This window comes from Suricata suricatta, chromosome 17 (assembly GCF_006229205.1).
Source record: "Suricata suricatta isolate VVHF042 chromosome 17, meerkat_22Aug2017_6uvM2_HiC, whole genome shotgun sequence".
NCBI classification, from domain to species: domain Eukaryota; kingdom Metazoa; phylum Chordata; class Mammalia; order Carnivora; family Herpestidae; genus Suricata; species Suricata suricatta.
The window spans coordinates 37,019,327-37,041,393 of NC_043716.1; the positions used below are offsets into that span (position 1 = coordinate 37,019,327).

Below are 22,067 nucleotides of genomic sequence, written 5' to 3' on the forward strand. Positions count from 1 at the left end.
CATGAATTTAAGCCCCACGTTGGGCATAGAGATTACTCAAATACATAAAAAACTTTTTAAAAAATCTTTTAAAAATTAAAAATTAAAAAGCATGTGATTGTACAAGTAGATGGCATGCTCAAATAAAAGGCCAATAGTTTCGTGTGGCTGTAATCAGAATTTAAGAAAGAGGGAAGGGGACAATGTTGGAGGACAATGTTGGACCCTTTTACTTTTTGTTAAACAGTTTCATAAGTACCTTGCATTTTTTTATAATATTCTTCGTACTTTGTATTTCTTGTTCAATGTCTGTTTTTCTCCAATAGTCATCCTTAGTACTGGGAAGCCAATAAATACTATCTAAAATTAATAAATCAAGAACAAATATAAGAATATCATTTTTAGTTGTAATAGTAGCAAACAAAAACTAAATCAGTGACTGTCTTAAGAATGTGGGACTAGGCTTATAAGGTAAAGGGATTTGAGAAGAAAGTTTTATTTAACTTTTTTATATTCTTCTGTTTGTTCAAGTATGTTCAAGTATATGTATTATGTTTTTAAATTAACATTTGTATTGAGGTTAAAAAAAAACAGCTTAAGGTCAAGTTAAAAAAAAAAGTCTTAAAGTGCCCAGATCTTAAATGTATAGCTTAATAATGTCTATACAAGTAAACATCCACATAAACACTATCCCAATCAAGATATAATATTTCCAATGCCCCAGAAGAATCCCTCATGCCCCTTCCTATCCAATACTGCCCCCACTATTTGGGCTTCTCCACCATCATTCAGTTTTCACTTCATTTACATGAAATTATATACTATGTACTTTAAAAAAAAAACCTTTCTTTTAACTGATATATAATACAGTGAAGTATACTGATCTTAAATGTTAGTTCAATGAATCTTTATATATTTCCAGTACCCCAGAAGGTTCCCTCATGCCTCTTCCCAGTTAAGACTATTCCTACTAAGATAAACCGCTATTTCGAGTTCTACACCACTGATTAACTTTCCCTGCTCTTGAGCCTCATGTAAATGGGATCACACAGTATTGCGGTGGCCATGGAGGATGCACTCAGATTTTCTTTAGGAGAACCTGCTGCAGGAAGCAGGATTGACTAAGAACTTCTAGCTGCTGCCTTGTAGATCTACCTCCTGAGATCAAGCCCCCCTGCGCTGCTTCCAGCCAAAGGCTAGCATGGTGGAGATCCTAGAGCCTGGCGATTTCTGCCTGATGGGGACTCCTCCAGGAGACAACCTTTGCTCTGGTCAACTTGACTGAGACTCTCAGAACTGCCCTGCATTCTGAGACTCTTCCTACTCCATTCTTTCCCTCTTTTCTCCTTTCACAGGTTTTAAACCTGCATCGAAGGCTTGCCATCCCTCTCCCTTTATTCTTCACAGGCTCTTCCCTTAAAAAGACTTTGGCATGTCTAATTCTAGTTTGGCATCTGCTTCTCAGAGGACCCAAATATAAATATGTTCTTTTGTGTCTGACTTCATTTACTCATCAGCATTGTCTGCAGACGTCATCCATATTGTTATGTATAGCTGTAATTTGTTCTTATTGCATAAATATGACATGGTATATGTATCTATCCTAAAGTTACTGGACAGTTGAGTAATTTTCAGCTTGGGGCTCTTATGCTAATGTTTTTGTAAATGTGTGTCTTTTGGTGAAGACATGCACTCATTTCTCTTGGGTATGTGCCTAGAAAGTGGAGTTGCCAGCTCACAGGCTTGTGTTTAGGAGATATTTCAGTTTTCTAAAGTGGTTGACCAATCTATACTCCCAACAGCATCCACAAGAATTCTTGTTCCATATGATATTTTTACAAGTTTAAAAGAAAAAATAACTCTAGTACAAAAAATAGAAAACAAATTTGTTATATCATCCTAGTTTCATGTTTAAATTGCCATTTTATTTTTTTGAGGTTTATTTATTTATTTTGAGAGAGAGAGCATGCCCATGAGTGGGGTAGGGGCAGAGAGGGAAGGAGAGAGAGAATCCCTAGCAGGCTCCACGCTGTCAGTGCAGAACCCGATGCAGGGCTCAACCCACAAACCATGAAATCACGACCTGAACCGAAATCAAGAGTTGGACACTTAACTGAATGAGCCACCCACGAGCTCCTAAATTACCATTTCAAACACTGCTTCATAGGAAGACTGTTAACATACCCCAAAATGTTAACAGTGGTTATATTAGAGAAGGAAGGGGAGATGACCTCCAACTTTGAGAAATATTTGAAATGCTATACAACAAGGATATGTTTCTTTTACTTTTAATTACTTTGTCTTAAAAATATTAAAGAGAAAAGGCTCAAAATGAGAGAAGAGAAGTCTCCTCCCACACTTCCTGCACATCTCAGGCCCACACCTCCCGGCGCGAACTCCTTTAGTAACCTGCTAGTTTCCAAAGATGTGTCAGAATCTCTTATCTGCTGCCTTGTTCTCTTTATCATTGTGGGTTTACACATTGTGGGTTCTATTGCTTTAATTTAGTGAGATTTCAAGAAGGAGAGAAAATATGACCAATCTGCCACTCTTAGAAGTCCATGCATATAATGCAGGCTGATTTGGGGGCATTATCATGTATGGAATGGGATGTATCAAAGAAAAGTCAGCTGTTTGTTATAAAGACATCATTCTAGTGATTGGGGTACAGAAGGAGGATGGCCTGGGAGGGGAGCACCCAGAATGGTTTAAGAGCTAACACAGAGTTAGGAAGACACTGACGTCGGCTTCTCACCCAACTGCAGCAGGACGGAAACAGCAACATAGAGGGCACGGAGAAGTCTTGCCTCAGGGTCACAACCCATGTCAAGGGACTGCTCACCACAGTTCTGCTCCAGGACAGACTCCACCTAGAAGGAAACACATGAGGCTGTAAAAGCTAGGAAAAAGGAAACATACCAGAAATGGCAAATATTTGGCCACACTCCTTAATCCTGGGCCATGGCAGATGTAATAATCCATAAAGGCACTTTTTCCTGCAGGGCCTGGAGAGCCTCATGCTTCTCAACACAGTGACAGGCACTGCTAATCAGTGTTGGCACTGCCATCCTGGGACTAACAGTTTTCCACTCCCCTCTTGCCCACAGGCAGGCAACAGAGCCTATAAAGCCCTTCCCGAGTTGTCTTGGAAACTATGTGTTCCAGGGAATTGCCACAAACCAGCTGAATGGATGCGAGCTGACAGAGAATACAAAGTAGGAAGGACTATACCCGGGGACTTCTGAGCCCCTGGAGAGCACTGGCATTCACTTCTACTATGACCCTGGCTGTCAGTCCAGGGGGTCTTACCTGGCCTCTCAACAGAGACAGGGTCCCCTTCACCAGGGCCTCAGCCACAAGAGGCTGCTCCTCAGACATCTCTGGGGGTGGGGGGAGGGGGAAGAGAGTCAAGAGGGTTGCTGGCAGAGAGAAGAAGCACACAGTGGGACAGGGCTTCAGTGTTTCATCAGACGGGGACAAGCATCAGAAGGAGGTTCCAGAGAGTCCCTGGCAGTGATAAATGAGTTATTCCAAATGGGCTCTTGCAATGGATCCTGCTTCACTCTTAGCTTGCAGGAGGTCAGACTTGCCAGGAGGGTCGAGGAGGCATCCCCCAATCCCGGGTCTGGGAAAAATAGCTATTTTCTAAAGTGTGAAGGTCAGTCCTTCATGAGATGTAAGAGACAGCGTGCGCTGCCTTCCTCCCAGGATTTGAATACCCACAGACCCCTCTGCGCCACAATTCCTGCACACCAGCATACTTCCAGATCCCTCCTCACCAATCAAGGCATCCAGGACATCCAGAATGGATTCTGTACATGCTTTTACCGAGATCCCAGCAGCACTAAAAAGGCTATTTTACTTACAAGAGGACCTACTGGACCTCCATGTGTAGGTCACCAGAGATTGGGACCTCAGACGCCGAGGGCCAGGAGACAGGGGAGATGAGCGCCACTCCCACTATAGCAGATAGTCTTCAGTGTGGCAACTGCCCTTCCTGCTGGTTCCTCCCTCTCCCTGCTCCAAGTCTTCCCTGGGTCTTTTTGTTTTTTTAAAGCACTTCTTTTTTTATATATATTTTATTTTTGAGAGAGAGAGAGAGCATGAGCAGGGGACGGTCAGAGAGAGAGGGGAAGACACAGAATCTGAAATAGGCTCCAGGCTCTGAGCTAGCTGTCAGCACAGAGCCCGACGGGGGGCTCAAACCCACGAACCGTGAGATCACAACCTGAGCCAAAGCCGGACGCTTAACTGACTGAGCCACCCAGGCACCCCTCCTGGGTCTCTTACTATTTGTTCTAGATTCTGTTGCTGCCCATCCTTGTTGAGGTGCTTAGTGAGGCAGCTTAGCACATCTTTTTATTCCTCCTCAGTCAGATCCTAGAAGCCTCTCACCATGTCCTGCACCTTCTCCTTCATGTTTCTGAAATCCTCCAAACCCAAGGATTTCCCTGTAGGGGCAGCAATTAAGATTCCAGCCTACCCAGCCAACAAGCACCATTATTACCAAGGCCTCTGTAGACCCCATTCTTCATGAGACCACTTCTCTATCTCTTTCCTTCTCATCTTTTCCGGGTAAAATAAAGCACCCTTCTTCCCAGACATCCACCATCATTGCCTTCTGCTAACCCCACCTTCACCTTCCCAGCTCATCCCCAGTTGAGTACCAATCCCAAATTCTTTTCCACCTCCAATAAATCCAAACTTAGTCCTTGCCATTCAAAGTGCAGTCTCTGGACCAAACTAGCAGCACTGAGGATTTAGAGAAAATTAGACCAGTGGTTCTCAACTATGTGCATGAGAATTACCTGGGGAGTGATTAAAAATCCTGATACCTAGATCACATCCCCAGATCAATTAAATCAGAATTTCTAGAGAGGAGACTTAGGCATCACTAGTTTTAAAGGTCCCCCAGGTGATGTCCACATATAATCAGTGAGAACCACCATGTTTAAGGATACAGATGCAACCTTCAGACTAAAGTTGAAGCCTGCTTTGAGCACTGTCCTACCCTTCTCTCCCGAACTCCCACATTCCCCACCGTACACATATACTCAGCTCTCCCACCTGAGCTGAAGTCCTGGAAGCCAGGAGGCTCAAGGGTGAGTGTGCAGCTACACTGAACATAGCTGGCTTCCATCCTTAAGTAAGATGAACCATCTTCCTCTGGAAAGAAAGGAAGATAATTTCAGAGAGTCTTCAGATCACTTCCAATCCTCTCTCTGGACATTCTTTTCCCAGTGGTGGGAGTTTTCATTCCTGGACTCTGAGCCCTCACTGCCCATGCCAGGGAGGCCATATCCTATCATTGTATGTAAATGACAAAGCACTATTTATGCAGACCCCTTCCTACATCCTTAGACACAGACAACCATAGGATTATGCCTAGATAATTGAAGAAACAGAATCCCAGAGAGGGTAAAACAGGTCGTCAGCCACTCAGCAAATTTGGGTCAGAGCAGGGACTGGAATCTATCTCCTGCCTCCTCTGTTATGGCACTTTATTTGTTTGTTTAATTATTTGAGAGAGAGCATGCACACATGAATGTGGGAGCAAGGGAAGAGGGGCAGAGAGAGGGAGAGAGAGAATCCCAAGCATGCCCCACACCCAGCACAGAGCCCAATACAGAACTTGATCTCACGAACCATGAGATCATGACCTAAGCCAAAATCAAGAATCAGAGGTTTCACCAACTGAGCCACCCAGGTAGCCCTGTTAATGGCACTTTATTATTATTTTTTAAACTTTTTAAAATGTTTTTTATATATGTTTGAAAGAGAGAGACAGTGCAAGCAGGGGAGGGTCAGAGAGAGAGGGAGACACAGAATCCAAAGCAGGCTCCAGGCTCTGAGCTAGCTGTCAGCACAGAGCTCAACATGGGGCTCGAACCCACGAACCGTGACATCATGACCTGAGTCAAAGCCAGACACTTAACCAACTGAGCCACCCAGACACCCCTATTTTTTTAATGTTTATTTATTTTTGAGAGAAAGAGACAGAGCCGAAGCAGGAGAGGGGCAGAGAGAGAGGAAGACACAGAATCTGAAGCAGGCTCCACACTCTGAGCTGTCAGCACAGAACCGTATGCGGGGCTTGAATCCATGGGCTGTAAGATTGTGACCTGAGCCGAAGTTGGACGCTTAACCAGCTGAGCCACCCAGGCATAGCACTTTACATGACAGAGATTCACTCTTGAGTTAGCAAGACCTTGCCAAGGCTGAATCAGCCACTTCTATACCTGGGCATTTCTGAATTTTCTACTACCTCTAGACCTCTTTTTATCCCTTCCTTCCCAAGTCCTCTTAGGCAGTAAAACCCTTCTGGGATCCAGGGGAAGATTATGAAATCCCAGAGGAAGCAACATTCAGAATCACAGGGATCTTCTAGTCTAACCCATTCATGCTAACATCAGGATAAGCATGGCTCAGGAGGCTACAGAGCCAGTGAGTGGCAGAGCCACTAGACCCTGAGACCCTCCTACTCCTAGTTCCAGGGGTCCTTTCACAGCCAGCACTACCATGTAAGAACTCGACATGTAATACAATTATGCTTCCCAGGTCACTAAGCCTTCCATAAGGGCTGGGACCCCAGGATCCAGCACACCAACCTTCATGAAGCGAGTCAAAGTTATCAGAGTCTGGAAACCCCAAGGCCAACACATAATCCAACCTGCTTTTCCAACGGGCAGGTTTTTTTTCCTGCTCACACCATGGTCCCCACCCCTGGGTGCATCCTATTCCATTCTCTACCCTGATAACCCTATAATTCTGGGCAGTCTGTTACCTTCTTTTAAAAATAGTATCCTTGCCCTTTCTGGAATGATGAACAGAAGGCCTAAAAGCCATTCATTCACCTTCTGGAAAGGATTTTGTGTTACCCAAGAAACAAATATGTAAGCTAGTGCCAGAAAGGGAGAGGGAGGACCAGTTATCAGAAATACAAGTTCTTTCTCTGTAAATTCCTCTTTCATATCTCTCCCCTATTCTTACATCCCATCCCTCACCAAAAGGAAACAAACAAACAAATAAGTAAATAAATGCTCAGAAAGAGATAGGAGTTAACACCTCTAGCTAGGGGAGGATTAGCATTTTGATGGGGCAAACCCTGGGTGTCTGAGCAAGAAGCCTCAGTCCTTCTTCCCAGCCCTGAACCTCCCCCTTCCTTGGAACTTCCCCCCACGATCAAGCTCCCCAGGGCTCCTCTAGACTGACAGAGTCTAGCTGAATCTACCCCCACCCAGCCTGCCCCCACCAGGCCTTGCTTACTCACTCTCTCCATGTTGGGAAAGATGAGCTGCTTTACTCAATAGCCCAGGACCCGCTTTAGGGGGTTGGTTACTGACCTTGGGTGCTAGGAAAAGGATTCAGAGTGATTAATCCCTAGGTGCTTTACATAATTATCTTGCTTGATCTCCCAAGCAATCCTCATTTTACAGATGAGAGAACTGAGGCTTAAAAAGGATTAGTAGGTAGTTTAGCCAGTTTCACAGCTAAACCAGTAGCTGAGCTGAAATAAGAACCCACATCTAACCCCAAAACTCATGTTGTTTCCACTGTTGATTCAATAAATGTCTGTTGAGGACATTTTAATTCCAGGCACTGTGGCTCCTGCCCTCCTGTATCTTGGAAAGGGAGGCAGACATTGAGTAAACAAAAAATCCCCACGTAATTATGAACCATGGGAAATGCTGAGAAGAAAATAAAAACAGGGCATCAGTAGAGAGTAACGGAAGGGACTTATCAATGCCACAGGCACTTTCTTGAGGCAAGAAGAGAAGTCATAAGAAGGCCAGACTGCTCAGGGAGGTCTCGAAGAACACCGAAGAGCCTGGAGTCTGGGCTGGCATTCCCCTGACCTACCGGGGGTGGGCCAAGCCTGGTTCTCTCCCAGGCCCTGCCTCCCAGGACCCTCGCCTTGCACTCATCAGGCTCCACAACATAGATTGCCATTCAGTTTTCAGGGTTTCCTTCCTTGCTGTCTCCAGAGTCTCTGTCACCAGATGTAGGTCTGCTCTCGCTTTCCAGATTGGTTGCAACAAAATAGGTAGTTTTCTCTTCAACTCGCTGGAGGGAGCAGAGGGAAGATTAGAGCTCAGGCTCCCAGGAGTGACATTTCTCCCTCTCCATCAGCTAGTTCCTATTTGAGATTAAGGGTCTCTAGGGCTGGAGAACCAAGGAATGTGGCACCCCCATCATAGTCACTTTACCCACTATGGGGGCAAGCGGGTGGGAATTGGGAAGAGAACTCACTAACATCTGTGGAAGGTTACAATGTGCCAGCACCTGAGATACTTCACACACCATTTCATTTCACCCGTCAGCACAAACTTATGGTGTAGGCAGGACTGTACCCATTTTCATGAGGAACCTGAGGCCTAGAGACAGGTTATAAATGGTCCAAGGTCACACAGCTAGTAAGTGTAGAGTTGAAATCCAAACCCTAGTTGGTATGAGCCCAAAGCAATGGCCCTTCCCAAGGCACTGAGACAGGCATCTTCCCAGATCATCACACCCACTTCTGGGCAATAGGGTTCCAGCTCCTCACACTGGTCCCTGGGACCTGGCCACATTGCCCACAGCGTTGGGCTCCAGAAGGCATTTCTGATTCCATGAGGAAATGCGTTTTGTGACTAAAAATAGCCTAATGGAACTTCTGGTATTTGCAAAAAAAAAACCAACCCTCAAGGAAGACCTACATCCTTGCCTCTGCTAACCTCCCCCTACCTAATACCTCCCTGCCCCCACTCTATAGGCACACACCACAGAGCCTCATCCTAGAAACAACAGGCATTCTAGAAAAAACTGAGCTCCCTTTGAAAACATCTAAAGACCCCTTGCCAGCAACACTATGGTAGAGAGGAGTAGTTCAAAGGACCAGTAAAATTTCAGTGGTGGCCTTTCACTTTTTAACTAAAAAGGAAAAACAAAAGGTATCCTTTCACTCAAGGAGGGCTAGGTCAGGAAAAAGGTTGAGTCGCCTCCCCTGAGCTGCTCCACACTCTCCAACAATTTCAGCCAGGGGAGAAAACAACCACACCAACAATACAATGCCTGCTGAGGGGAGGGCTGGCGATGTCCCTGTAAGTCCCTTGGGAGCACCGTGCCCTCAACCATCAGAACCTCTGCGGCACTTGGTTAGTGCAAGAAGTGTCTACAGGTGCTCTGGTTTCATTGTGCTTCACTTCAGGTCTCGTAGTGAGTACCTACTGTGCGCTGGAGATAAACACAGAGAGGTTGGGAAAAACATGTCCCAGTCCCGAGCTATTCCCAATTCACCGAGGGAGAGGGGCATGGCTGGCCACGAGGCAGAGTGAAACAGCAAAAACACAGATCTGGGCAACTCATAGGAGAGCAGAGGAGAGTGGCCTCTTGAAACCAGCAGGTTTGGGCCCGAGCCAGAGGAATCAATCACCCTGGAGGGAAGCAGGGATGCAAGTGAAGAGGGGGGGAGGGGGCGGGCGTTGGAGGGTTTCCTGGCAGCTGATGCAGGAAGAATGAGAGGCTTCCAGAAGGGGGAAGAGGAGGCCAAGCTTGAGGCTTGGAGTGGGCTCAGGGAGTGCCAGGAGTTGAGCCTGAGGGGCTGCACTGGCCAGGGCACCTCTACCTCAGATGCCCCTGGTGCCCAAAATGAGCATCTCCCCCCATCTCTCCCCATTGCTCCCCTCTCCAGCCTCACCTGTTCTCAAGGGAATCCAGATATTGTTAAGGTATCCAGGTCTCCAATGTCTTGATTCTCTGCTTGTGGGACCCATGGAAGGCCCCTGCAATTGTGATTTCTTTGGATAATTTCACTGTCAACATGCCCTTTGAGTCTACCATGTCCAGAACTTAGAACTCAGCCTTTTGACCTGGAAAGAGAAGGGTAAAGGTCACACTGAGGCTGATCCAAAAGATCTCTCTGCAGAAAATCCTTCCATCCTGGGCTCCCACTCCACAATCCCCTGTCCTTCTGTGGAGGTCCTCCAGCTGTGGCTCCCAGGAGACGCCGTGCTCATCAGGAGTCATCACGGGGGTCACATAATCCCAGGTTTGCACCATTTCTGCCACCTTCTTACCAAAGGACCTTAGATAAGTCATTTAACCTCTTTGAATCTGTTTCTTCAATCATAGAAGGAGACTATTAATAGTACCTACTTCCTGTGCTTGAGGAAATTAAACAATGTAGTTAAGCACTCAGCAAAATGCTTCACACACATATTAAATGCTCAATAAATGTGAGCTAGTCCTATTTAACTGAGAGGCTGACATAAGCCAAGGAAAAACTAAAGAATTAGAAGCCCTCGCCAATTGAGAAATAAAAATTAAGCAGAGTTCAGTCTCTGGTGTTTGTATGAACTGTGCAGGTGTAAAGTGAAGCAATCCGGGAACGTCGCCTATCCGTGGGAACTCTGCCCAGACTGATCGGGCGCTTTCATAAGGGCCTGGATTCCGAGTCAGCTGCTGGGCCGGGGTTAGTGGAGCATGCGTGGAGATGCTGCCAGCTGACTGCCTTTCTCTCAGACCTCCCAAATGTGAACCTACAGACGGGGAGGAACTTCTACAGCTAGGTTTGGGGGGTCAGGCACTGCTGGATCTCCAGAGGAAAGTGTATTCTGTAACTGGTGGAAATGTGACAGAACTGGAAATGGTGCCTCAAATCAGTCCTGTATGAGTTACACTCACATCCCAAGGTCCGTTTATTTCTGGAGCAATGTAAAGATTTGCATGTACTTTATCCAGGATAAAAGAAAAATCAACCCTTATGCACAAAAATAGTGCACTATAGGGGAGCGGGGAGGGGGACTAACTTTACTTACAGTAGAGAAACTTAACAAACACCACCTCAACCAGGTGACCAAGGTCAACATTAACAGCGATAAGCCATGTTGATAGCACATATCCTTGATATGATGCAGTGAGAATAGCACTTTACCTCAATGGTCTTCCTCTCCAAAACTCATTACTTCAGTTGAATCATGAGGAAAAAAAAGTCAAGCAAGTTCCAATGGACAAGCATCCTATAATATGCCTGACCAGTACTCCTCAAAACTGTCAAGATCACCAAAAATAAGGAAAGTCTGAGAAATTGTTAGAGCCAAGAGAAGCCTCAGGAGATGCAATAACTAAAGGTAATGTGGTATCCTGGATAAGATCTTAGAACAGAGAAAGGATATTAGGTAAGAACCAAGATAATCAGAATAAAGTACGTGGACTTTAGTTAATGGAAAACAAAACAAAACAAGTAATACAAAACAAAAACCTATACACACTTTATCCACACCATCAGTGCCATATAGTTAAAAAATAATCTGTTTGAAAAGGAAGCAGGCCAAGTTGCTAAAAATCAATTCAAATTACCCATCCACTTCATCCTTAAGGATTTTTTAAAAGTTTAGTTTCACCTCTGCCTCTGAATTTTTTATGCAAACAGACAGACTTTCCCTCAAAGGAAGTTAGCTGACTTAGTCAATTTTTTTTTCTGTACTTAACGCTTCCCCCCCTGCCCCTGGGGAGTAATATTATGGCAAAACACCCTCGTCCTAGTTTAAAGGGGTTTTTTTTTCTGTTTTCAGTGAACTGGTCATTTTGCAAACTGGTGTTTTTTGAGACTAGCTTTTAGAAAAGTGGCTCTTGGCAATTTCCTTGTCAGAGAATTGACTCAGAGTCTTTGAAAAATGATCATCTAAAGTTTTCCTGAAGCCCCTTACTTGTTTAATGAAACCACTTGTGGAAAGGCCCAAGTAATCTGGACCCTGCTCTTGGTCACATAATGGCTGCCGGGCACATGGCAGGTGCTCTAAAATTATACAGTGGTATTGTTTGGATTCTTTTCCCTCTCTTAATGAGATCCAGATGGGCTGTAGCAAAGATGTCTGAGCTGTAAAAGTCCTTACCCTGAAGTCGGAGACACTGAAATAAGGCTGCGGGTGAGGGTCCAACAACATTTACTCTGGTGCTTCTGTGATCCAATAATCTGAGTTTGGAGGCAGGGGAATGGAATAGACTCCTCTAGAAATCCCTCAAGCCCTCAGGGAGTCCTGCTCACCCATTCAGTCCTGATCTCCAGGGGACATGAGGGATAATAGCCACCAGCAGAGCTATGGGGTTGAACTTCAACTGAACGCCCTTCTGTGCAGCCGCTGTAATAAATGACTTAATTTATCTCATTTAAGTCTTGTAATATTCTTGTCAAGTTGACAGCTGAGGAAACAGACTTAGAGAGAAAGCAACTTTTCCAGAGGTCACCCAGCTGGTAAGTGGCAGCGCCAGGCTTAGAAACCAGGTGCCTTCAGCTCTCAGGCCTGAGTCTTTTTTTAACCACTAAGCAAACTGCCTGTTTATTCATCCGTCTAAATGATAAACATAACACATCAGAAGACCTCAGCTAACTTAGAAGTGAATTATTTACAGAAGGAAAACATGGGAAAGGAAGACAATTTGGGAATCATTTTCAATGAAAATAGATATTTACTTACCCTGTTCTTTTCTCCCCGTGCAGCTCTTCTCTGCATTTTTTTTAAGTTTCCATTTAAATTCCAGTTAGTTGACATCTTTGATACATTTCTTAAACTGAGGTGTGTGGACATGTGCAAACAAATTCTAGTACATACAAGTTCTTTGTTGACTGGCTGACATGGTTGATGACAATGGGAGTTGACAGTGTGGTAGAGCAGGAGTGGGTGAAGTCTCCTGGCTGGCCATCTCTTACCCCTTTGTCCTGACCTTAGAGCCCAGAATCCAGCTTATCAAACAGCCCTTTACCCTCCTCTCTCTCCAGTAAGCCCTCTAGGATGAGGTCTGCCCTGCAGTACTGGCATCCCCAGAAACTTCTCCTCCCGCACACCAGAAAGAACCAGTGAAACCTGTCAGTGTCAAGGATGCTTCTGACAGCAATCATATCCCCTCCAGCACCCATCTCTTGGACCACAACTCGTGATTTCCTCAAATAGGCTAGATGTTGTGCCTGGACCAACTGGAAATAAGCCAGCTTCAGTTTGGGGAAGGGGGATATTGGTTCAGGTTTTTAAATCTCCCTTTGGCAGCCTGGGGTCAATGAAGATCCAAAGGTTCTAAAACAATCAGGACTTGGAATTATTTGGCTTCCCTGTTTCTAAAAGGTGAGGTGGGGGGCACCTGGGTGGCTCAGTTGGTTAAGCATCCGGCTTCGGCTCAAGTCAGATCTCACTGTTCGTGGGTTCGAGCCCCGTGTCGGGCTCTGTGCTGACAGCTAGCTCAGAGCCTGGAGCCTGTTTCAGATTCTGTATCTCCCTCTCTCTCTGACCCTCCCCTGCTCCAGCTGTCTCTCTCTGTCTCTCAAAAATAAATAAAAAAAGCATAAAAAAAACCTAAAAGGTGAGGTGGTCACTACACACCCAAAGGGGGTAACGATCACAAATGTTAGATTCTCTTCCACCCTTCATAGAACCCTTCTGGAGGAAAGATGGAGAAGTGATTACCCCAAATGGAAAATAAGAGTGAGGCCTGTTTTCTGCATCTCCCACATCAGAGTCGCCCCTTCGCTCAGAAGGACCTGAGGGGTAGGAAGGCAGGCCCACCATGTTCCAGCCAGACCCCCACAGTGTTGATGAGGAGAGGACCCAGGAAGAGATGAGGGGCTGCCAGACCTCACATTACCAACCCCCATGATTACTTCTTCCCTTGGCTTTGACTCCTGGGCTTCCCTCCCAATGTTCTGCAAGGCAGTTGGATGGGTACTCCTACCAACCATTTCCCAGTGAGATCGTGGTAACTCTGCCTCTGAAGGAAATGAAAGAGGAAGGATGGAATGCAAGAATGGCTTGGGAGTAGGTGCCCTGGATAGCCCTCCACCCCCAGGTCCTGTCCCCTCAGTTACTCGTCACCATCTGAAAGGTCCCCTTACTCTTGAATGAATCCCAAAACTCCACCTGGGGCTTCTCCCCTACCCACTTTCCTCTTCACCCTCTCCTGGTCTACAGTTGGCCCCTGTGCCCCCCTAGTCCCCCTGCAAGACCCTCCCTAGGCTCATTACCAAATCCAACCTGATACAGGCAGTCCTTCCCTGTTCCTATCAAGCAGCAGCTCTTTGTCCCCACCACACCGGACCCTTCCAGCGCTCTTACCTCTAAATCCTTCTCCCTCTCCCCTTCCATCAATCACTCTGCAGCTCCTTCCTCTTGAGATCTGTTTCCCTTTCTTCAGGCTCCTCTGTTTTCCTCCTGGGGCCAGGACTCCCCTCACAAGCTTTCGGGGCTCCACTTCCCCATCTTACCTCTGGCCACCGTCCCCTAAGTCCCTTCTGGCTGGCCCAGGCATCTGCTCACCCATGCTTCCTTCGCCTTCCCTGCCCCCATCATGGCGGCCAGCTCTCAGTTCACTCAGCCTGGGAATTCTTCTGGCTGCCTGGAAAGGCAGTGCCCAGGGCCCACAGCCCCATCTCGGGGGCCACGCACCTCAGCTGCTCACCAGGAATGGAGGTGGTGAGAATTCCCTCTGTAAGAGCTCTGCACAGGTCCTGGCCACCACGTCTCGGGAAGCCCTAAGAACAAAACTGAAAGAACTAGGTGCCCCACCTCTCAGGCCTTTAGATAAGCCACATTATGGCTGGGCAGATAAGGCCAGAGGTAAGATATATAGAAAACATATATATACAATATATATTTTATATATGTATAAATATATATATATACACATATATATAGTGTGTCAGTGTGTGTGTATATATATATATATATATATATATAGTGTGTGTGTGTGTGTGTGTGTGTGTGTGTGTGTATATATATATATATATTCACCTGGTATGTAGTCTAGGTGAGTTTTAGGCCAAAGAATGGTGCAAAATGAGGCATACTGGAGCATGCAATCCAAGTGCCAGCAGCCAATGGCTATGGTTGTGCCAGGGGTGTGAAGAGAGCGACAGAGCTGGAAACAGCTAGCAACATGCCATGCCGTAATGGGCAATGCTGAAAACTGAGAGCCACAGCAGCTAACACCTGTGGGGAGCAGGCTGGCCAGCAAGGAGGACTCAGCCTCCCTCCCCCCACATGCTCCCACATAGCCCTCTCAGGGAGATGCCCCCACCTGTCCTCTTCACCCACCCCCTTCTCCAGGGCAAGCCCTCTGGCCTCCACCCCTCCATCCTCAGAGATCACCACCAGAGTGAGACTGGCCTGTCTCCTGGCGCCCGTCTCCCTCAGTTCCAAAACCACATTTAAAGACATGATGGTGGTAGTAACAACAATAATGATGTTAATGTGGCTCTCGTGTGTTAAGTATTTACTATAGCAGGTGTTGTGCTAATCCTCCCAACAGCTCTAACACCTATTATCCTTCTACAACAGAGGAAGAAACTGAAGCTCAGAGCAGTAACTTGGCAAGGCCACAAGTCTAGTAAGTGGCAGAGCAGGATTTGAATGCTGATTGTGGTTGGTGTGCCCGAGCCCCAAGCCCGGACTGCACTCCTGCAGGTCCCTGGAAGCTCCCAGGCCACCCCCACCCTCAAGACTGAGCCCCGGGGAGCCTGTACTGCTCCTCACAGCACTGTGTGGGTCTCACTCGGCAGACTTTGACAAAGACCTTGCACTCTTCCCAACACCCACTCCAAACACACTGTGATGCAGGCCCAGAGCCAGAGAGGAGCCCAGGCTGCCTGAGGCAGCTCTTCCCATCTACCTGGGACTTTGCACCTGTCCTAGGAATAGCACATGACCCTGCACAGGACACACTGAAAGGTCCAGAACCTCAAAGATCAGAGTTCCTCCACTAAAGGACTCCTCCCCTTTCCTGACCTCCGGAGTCTAAATAAGGCCTGGGGGGCTACCTCTTCCTCTCCCACTCATGCTATGGCCAAGGGGAGGAAGCAGGAAGATTGCTCCAAAGACAGAGAGGCCGGAAGAAAATGCAGCCTCCCAGGGAAGGAGCACTGGGGGAGAGAAGCAAGAGCTGGGAAAGGCCTTCTGAGGAAAGGGCTGGGCACCCCTTGGGACTCTGGCTTCACTCCCGGGCCACGCACGAGCCATCGCTCAGCCAGCCCATGGAGGCCAGAGGCAGAAGTTCTGACAGAGAAACAGCCAGGCCCGGTCACAGAGCAGGATTCCGCTGCTGCCTCTGCGGGTCCCCTTCCAGCCCCTCAGGCTCTCTCCACCGGGAGCAGCAGGAAGACCAGCAAGCCCAGAGCCCCTCACACTGCCCTGAGCAGGAACCGCTGCCCAAACCCCTGCCAAACCCGGCCCCCTCCCCCCGGGCCCTCCAGGAAGCAGAGGCCAGACACAGGGGAAACAGGAACACATTGTCCTTTATTTGCGTTTCTCAGAATACTGTACAAAGGGAGTAAAAATCCTATTCACACATTGCTTAGAAAGATTTTGAGGTGAAAGTTCCCTATGATACATGGGGTGAGGGGCAGGTGGACCAGGAGGCAGGAAACAGGATCAATGACCTCCCCTCCTCCCTCAGGGCCCTGAGGTGGGGGGGGGGGGCACCCACACCTTTTCAAAAGTAACACAGACCCTGGTCAGATTGCGGAGGGGAAAAAGGGGGCTCCTCTCCAGCCCACACGCAGGCTCCTGCCCATCTCCTGTCATCTCAGGCTGAGGAGACAGCGCCCACAGGTCACTCCTGGATCCTTCCACTACCTTGCTGAAGCAGGGACCATTCTGTGGCCCCACCCCACCTGGGGGTGGCCCGTAGCCCCACAAGTACACACAAGAGGCCCTGCACCAGTTCCAGTCTGCATGAAGGGCCCCACCCATTCATCATTTGTCCTGGCTTCCCCTCCCCCCTCACACCACTGCACAAGGCAGTGTCCAAGCGGATGCGTGCTAATGTGCTAACGATGACTTCCACGCCCCTCTACTCCTCACACGACCCCTGGAGCTTTAACCCCCACCCCTGACTCCAAAGCCTCCCTTCCCATTATCACCATCATGCCTGGGGAAAGGAACTCTCCGAGCCTGAACACTTCCCAAAGAATGAGGCTGGGTCTGGCTTCTACCCCCATGCTCCTCCCTTATACCAATCTCTGCAGCTACGGGCCCCTTCTTCCAAGTCTCAATTCACTGTCCCCCCCCGCCCCCGCCCGTCCTCCCCACCTCTGCCAAGGCCAAGATGAGAGCGGTGGCGGCCCCCTCATCTCTGGGACCAGGCCATCCACACCCAGCCTCTCTCCTTACCCTCCCCGCCCCCATCCAGGACCCAGGCTGGACTGGAGGGGAGCTGCCAAAAGCATGAGACTTGCAATAGGCAGTTCTCTACCCAGAGGGATGAGGCATCATGTGCACTTGCTTTTACACATACGAGCACACACTGAGTGTCATCCTAAAGACGTAAGAATTAAAGTGAACCAATCTAGAAGCTGTACCGTCCCCCCTGCTCCCCTTGCAGGGGTTAAAGTGCTTTAGCAGTCTGAGGATGAGCAAGTGAGCAGGGGGTTTCTCCTGTCCCAACCTCACAGGTCGGGAGCCCAGCCCATCCCATGACTGCCCCCACGGAGTCTCTATCCAAAAGGCAAAAGGAAAAGATCAAAAAAAATCAGGAAGGGTCAGAGACCCGGGGGGCCCACCCAAACCCCACTACAAGCTACGTCAAGTCGGCTACCGGGGGAATTGAAGGGGAAACTAGGGCCCGAAGGCTCGACCCCCATCTCTAGCAGGATCCAGAAGACCCTTCTGTCTTCAGCATCACAGCACAGGCCTCACCCTTCCCCTGCCATCCCAGGTGGGGGAAGGGGCTGCACCCTCAGTACTTATTGATTCCAAAAATCCGGACTCCATGGAGCTGGGGCAGCTTGGGGATGAGCACACTCATCAAGGACACAGTGTTGAGGATGAAGTGGATCTGGTCGTACTTGGTATAGAAGCTGGTGAGGAAGTACCTGGGTCGGAAGGTTGGGAAGAAGCATAAGCCTCTATTTGGAGGACCCCTTCTTCCCTCACTCCTGGGTGGGGAGTGGCAGGTCCCCAACAGGTGAGGAGTTATGGGAAAGATCCCCAGAACAGAAGCAGGGTAGCAAGATCTCCCAGGCTAGAGGTCCCTCCCGGCGCAGTCCCCTTGATTTAGCCCAGGTCTGGCTTACATCACTGGCAGGAATGCAGGGCCAGGGAGGAGCAAGGCCTGAGCTCAGCACAAGACCCGGGGATGCTCCAACTTCCCTGCCTCTGCTCATTCCCATGCCAAAAGCCAGAGCTGGGGCTGGGTTTAAGCCTGGCCGGGCCCAGGGTTCCCTAGGCCGTGGCCTGCTTGCTGGTGTCCTCCTCCACCCAAGGCACTCACAGCACGATGGGCGTGATGGTTAAGAATTTCCGAGACGCTGTGAACTGGACCCCGTAGTCCATCTGCTCCCAGTGGGTTAGCAACCTCGCCTTGCCCTGGTCCGGAGTCTCAAAGGGTGTCCCCTTCACCGTGTGCAGGAAGATGTACATGCCCTGGAGGAAGGGGCCTTCATTAGAGGACACAAAAGGCAAAAGGCCCTCCAGTGCAGCTCCGCCACCCAGGTCAAAGAAGTGCGCTCCGGGTTATGTGGAGCCTCCCCCTGAGGGGCAGAGGGATGTGGGCTGGAGGTCAGGATGGGGCACCTGGGAGCCTGGCAGGAGAAGAAAGGGACCCACAGGGTGAGAGGACAGGCCTGGCATGAGGATAAGCCATGGGGAGAACTCAGCTGCAGAAATGCCCAGCCGGCCCAGCGGTAGCTCCCCGGTGCCGTCAGGGCGGAGATGAGCCAATGGCCCCTGCGTGCCTAAGGAAGAGTACAAGCTAGCAGGCAGGGGCTGAGGGAGCAGAAGGGCCAGGCTGGAAAATGGCGAGGGATCCAGACTCGGGAGAGGGCCATTTCTGTGCCAGGCTGGGCGCCTGGGTCCTGGGGACTCTCTGGAGCCCTCAGTTCAGCTCCCAGTGGCCCTCCCTCCAGGCCCACATCCTGAAGATATGGACAAATCTGCAGGCTTTAGTCCTCTTATCAGAGTGCACATGGCTGGAACCCAAAGGGGGCGGGGAGTGTAAGGCAGAGAGGAGAGCTGGGCCTGGGCTCAGGTGACAGACAAATGTTGTCAGCATGTCACCCTGACATCTGGCCCATGTTTGAGGGGGCTCCTCCTACTCCTCCGCCCCACCAAAGAGCAGCCCACATGGCCGGGGCGGGCAGTGGGCAGCCCCTCACCATATTGTGGATGAGGTTGGTGAGAGTCCAGACAACAGGGACGCTCACAAAGGGGATGCTGAGCAGCACGACGTGGAGAAGCCCGATGGCCAGCACGTAGGACAGCCAGATGCCACGGCTGTTCATCACGCGTGTGTTGGGGTTCACCTCACTGTGCGCCGTGCCCACATTCATCCTGCTGCCCCTCTCCTGCCGCTGCTCTGCAAACAAGCAGCACAGGTGAGACAGGTCACACCACTTTCCCTGTCCCCCACCCTGCCCGCTCGCACATCCAAATCCCACAGGGAGGGAGGCACCGCTTTCCCCAAGAACTCCAAACAGTTCTGCTGCTTTGATTCGCAAGCAAAGATGCCAGAGAAAGTCTGTGTGGACTTAACTCTGTTCGTTCCCCACTGCCGGGCTGGGATAAGCACCAGGTTGCCCCACACATCGTCCAATTGGGACAGAGCCTCTCCAGGCACTGGGGCTGCCTGGGTGGATAGGCCATCAAGAGGCATCCAGCCCAGAGCAAAGAAACCATTGCCTGCTCCCCAATCTCATCCTCCATTCCATTCTGATGAGGACCCTCTTCCCACCAAGCTCAGGGGAAGGGAGAAGAGGCCTATCCCCTCAGAATCACTCAACATAACCCTGCTGGACTGTCTTGCTGAGGGCCTGATAAGGGGCATCTCCTACACCTGTGTTCCCGCCACTATTAAAATTAACAAAAGGGGGCGGGGTGAGAACAGGCAACAGTGAATGAAATATTTGGGGTCACTGTTTCTACCCATCTCCCCTAACTGTCCAATCCTGGGTCTCTCCCAACCTTGATCCAGGAAGACTGATCGAGTGGAAAGAGGGGGTAGGGAGGGGGTGGAAGGAAAGAGAAATCAACAGACTAGGAGCAACCTCTGTCCAGGCTTGGAGGCCTCCTTCTTGGTGACACAAAACAACCCATGCAAGATGTTTTATCCACTTGGCAGCCACTCAGGCTAACCCTTGTGATGCCATGACTCTGCTGCCAAACCACCAGGGCCCTTTTCCCCAAAATAGGAGAGGTGAGGATAGAGAACATGGCCAACATCTACTGCTCCCATGGGCAGCTGAAACCCACATCAACACACCCCATCCAAGGAAACAAAACTATACCCGGGGCCTCTCTCCTGCCCCTCTCCTCTCTGCCCCACCCATCCTCACCTCCGCCTCCTTTCCAAGCCCGTTTCCAGGTATAAGTTAGCACCATGCACTGCCTTGCCCAGTTCCAATGGCAGACGGCCTGTAGCAGGAGGAACCAGGCGGGCTGCCCTTGATGCCCAAGAAACAATGCAAGCCATTCCTGGATGCATGTAAAGAGGGGAATGAGCAGCCCCTTGTCTAGAGCTTGGCTCTTCCCAAATCCCTAAGGGCCCTGTAACCAGCAGGAGGAGGGAACAGACTGTGCTTTCTACTGGCTCACCTCCCTTGGTGAGGGGAGGTCCTGCCTGGTAAAGACCCTAAGTCATCAGCATGGCAACAACCCCATCTTTCCTGGGGGTGCAGAAAGGGCCCCCAGATAGGGGTATCCGGGAAGTGCCCAGAAGGCCACCTCCTTCACCCTGCTGCCACAAATCCCCTCAGATTCAGTTGCAATCTATCTCTGACAAGGATCACAGCCAAGCCTGTGTGGGAGCCAGGATTCTCAAGGATCTGTTACTTTACTTCCAGAATAATGAGAACAAGTTTCCTCTTTTCAGAGAGCTCCAAGCAAAGAGACCTCAGGGGAAATGTGACCCACAACACACTCTCCCAATATGCAAACATGCGTGAGATGCACATGCGTGCATCCTAGAAGTAATGCTCCTGGGGCCCAACAGCTCAGCCTATTAGGCTGGATAATTGGGCCTAACAGAAACCCAAGGAACTAGAAAACCGAGACTAGCTCAGTTGTTTACCTTCCCAGGGCCTTGGAGCTTCAGTTACCCTAATGTGGCTCCTGGGACACCTACTACTATGCAAAAGCCTGGGGCGGTGGGGAGCTGGCTAGGAAGTGAGGCCTCTGAAGGATTTATTAGTAAGGAGAGACATAGAGTTCCCCAAGTCGGACCAGAAACTGCTTCTCCCTCCCCTTCCCCCTAACCTAGACCTACAAAGGTGTGGGAGTACAGAGACCTGTAGCTGTTCCCTGTATTTTATCCAGCAGTACCAAGAGCTTGGCTGAATTCCAGATCATCCTACACTCCTTTCTGGCTGAACCAGGGTATCCAATGAAGTATGATGAGTCTAGGAGGGGCCAAGACCTAGGACCTAACTGCTACCCTTGGAATTGTCTTCCTGAAGGCTGAATACGAGCTGCCCTGACAGCAGAAATCCCAGAAGGACTCCCCAAAAGACAGAAGAAATCAAGAAACTAAGAAAAAGACTGGCAGCCAGGAAGCACTGTTAAGGGTACATATCACTTCCATTAGTTAAAAAAAAACAAAAGCAAAAACAATTGCCCCTCACCCAGAAGGAAAGAAACAGGGAGAAGAACCCAGTAGTATAAGCCTACAGCAGCTGAGGCTGAAAAGTTCTGGCTGCCCTAGCTGGCAGGTGGCTGCATGGCAGGGCCTGATGTGGTTTCATAACCTGTCTCAAACCAAAGCCTGCAGCAACTCTGTTCTGTTAACTACTCTCTTGCTGGTAGCTGTTTTCTACTCCTTCCCTCCCTTCCCCTGACTCCACAAATAAATATCCCTGTCCAGCCTGTCAGTCTGGCACCTAAGCCAAGGCCACGGTGCGCCCCAGGACAGCTGTCAGGTGCGCGCTTCCCACTCTTTCCCCCAAGTAAGGGGCAGCCCTTTAAGCAGCAAATCTTTTGCCTTCGAGATGAAGAGCACAAAACATCAAGCCCACAACCTGGACCCCAACAATGGGGACCCTGGCAGCACTCCACAATGCCATTTTCATTCTGCCCACCGCCCAACCCGCAGGGCCACAGTCGCTCACCTCTCAGCTCTGGCCCAGCCTACCGGGCTGG

The 22,067-nt window shown here is 49.3% G+C and overlaps 2 protein-coding genes across 2 annotated transcripts; both read right to left on the reverse strand.

Moving 5' to 3' along the window:
• Window positions 1–2,337: 2,337 nt before the first annotated feature.
• On the reverse strand, window positions 2,338–14,265 carry GSDMB (gasdermin B). Its single transcript, XM_029927024.1, is given in 11 exon segments — window positions 2,338–2,849; window positions 3,289–3,359; window positions 3,759–3,858; window positions 3,860–3,899; window positions 4,268–4,439; window positions 5,128–5,145; window positions 6,834–6,877; window positions 7,894–8,043; window positions 9,686–9,827; window positions 12,682–12,959; window positions 14,210–14,265. Coding segments are annotated over 11 exon segments (1,215 nt in total). The 3' UTR covers window positions 2,338–2,705.
• Window positions 14,266–16,215: 1,950 nt separating this feature from the next.
• On the reverse strand, window positions 16,216–22,052 carry ORMDL3 (ORMDL sphingolipid biosynthesis regulator 3). The gene is made up of 4 exons (XM_029928833.1): window positions 22,037–22,052; window positions 19,094–19,293; window positions 18,211–18,362; window positions 16,216–17,812 (listed from the first exon to the last, which is right to left on the reverse strand). The coding sequence occupies exons 2-4, from the start codon at window positions 19,265–19,267 to the stop codon at window positions 17,677–17,679; spliced, it is 462 nt and encodes a 153-aa protein (XP_029784693.1). The 5' UTR covers window positions 19,268–19,293; window positions 22,037–22,052; the 3' UTR covers window positions 16,216–17,676.
• Window positions 22,053–22,067: the final 15 nt, after the last annotated feature.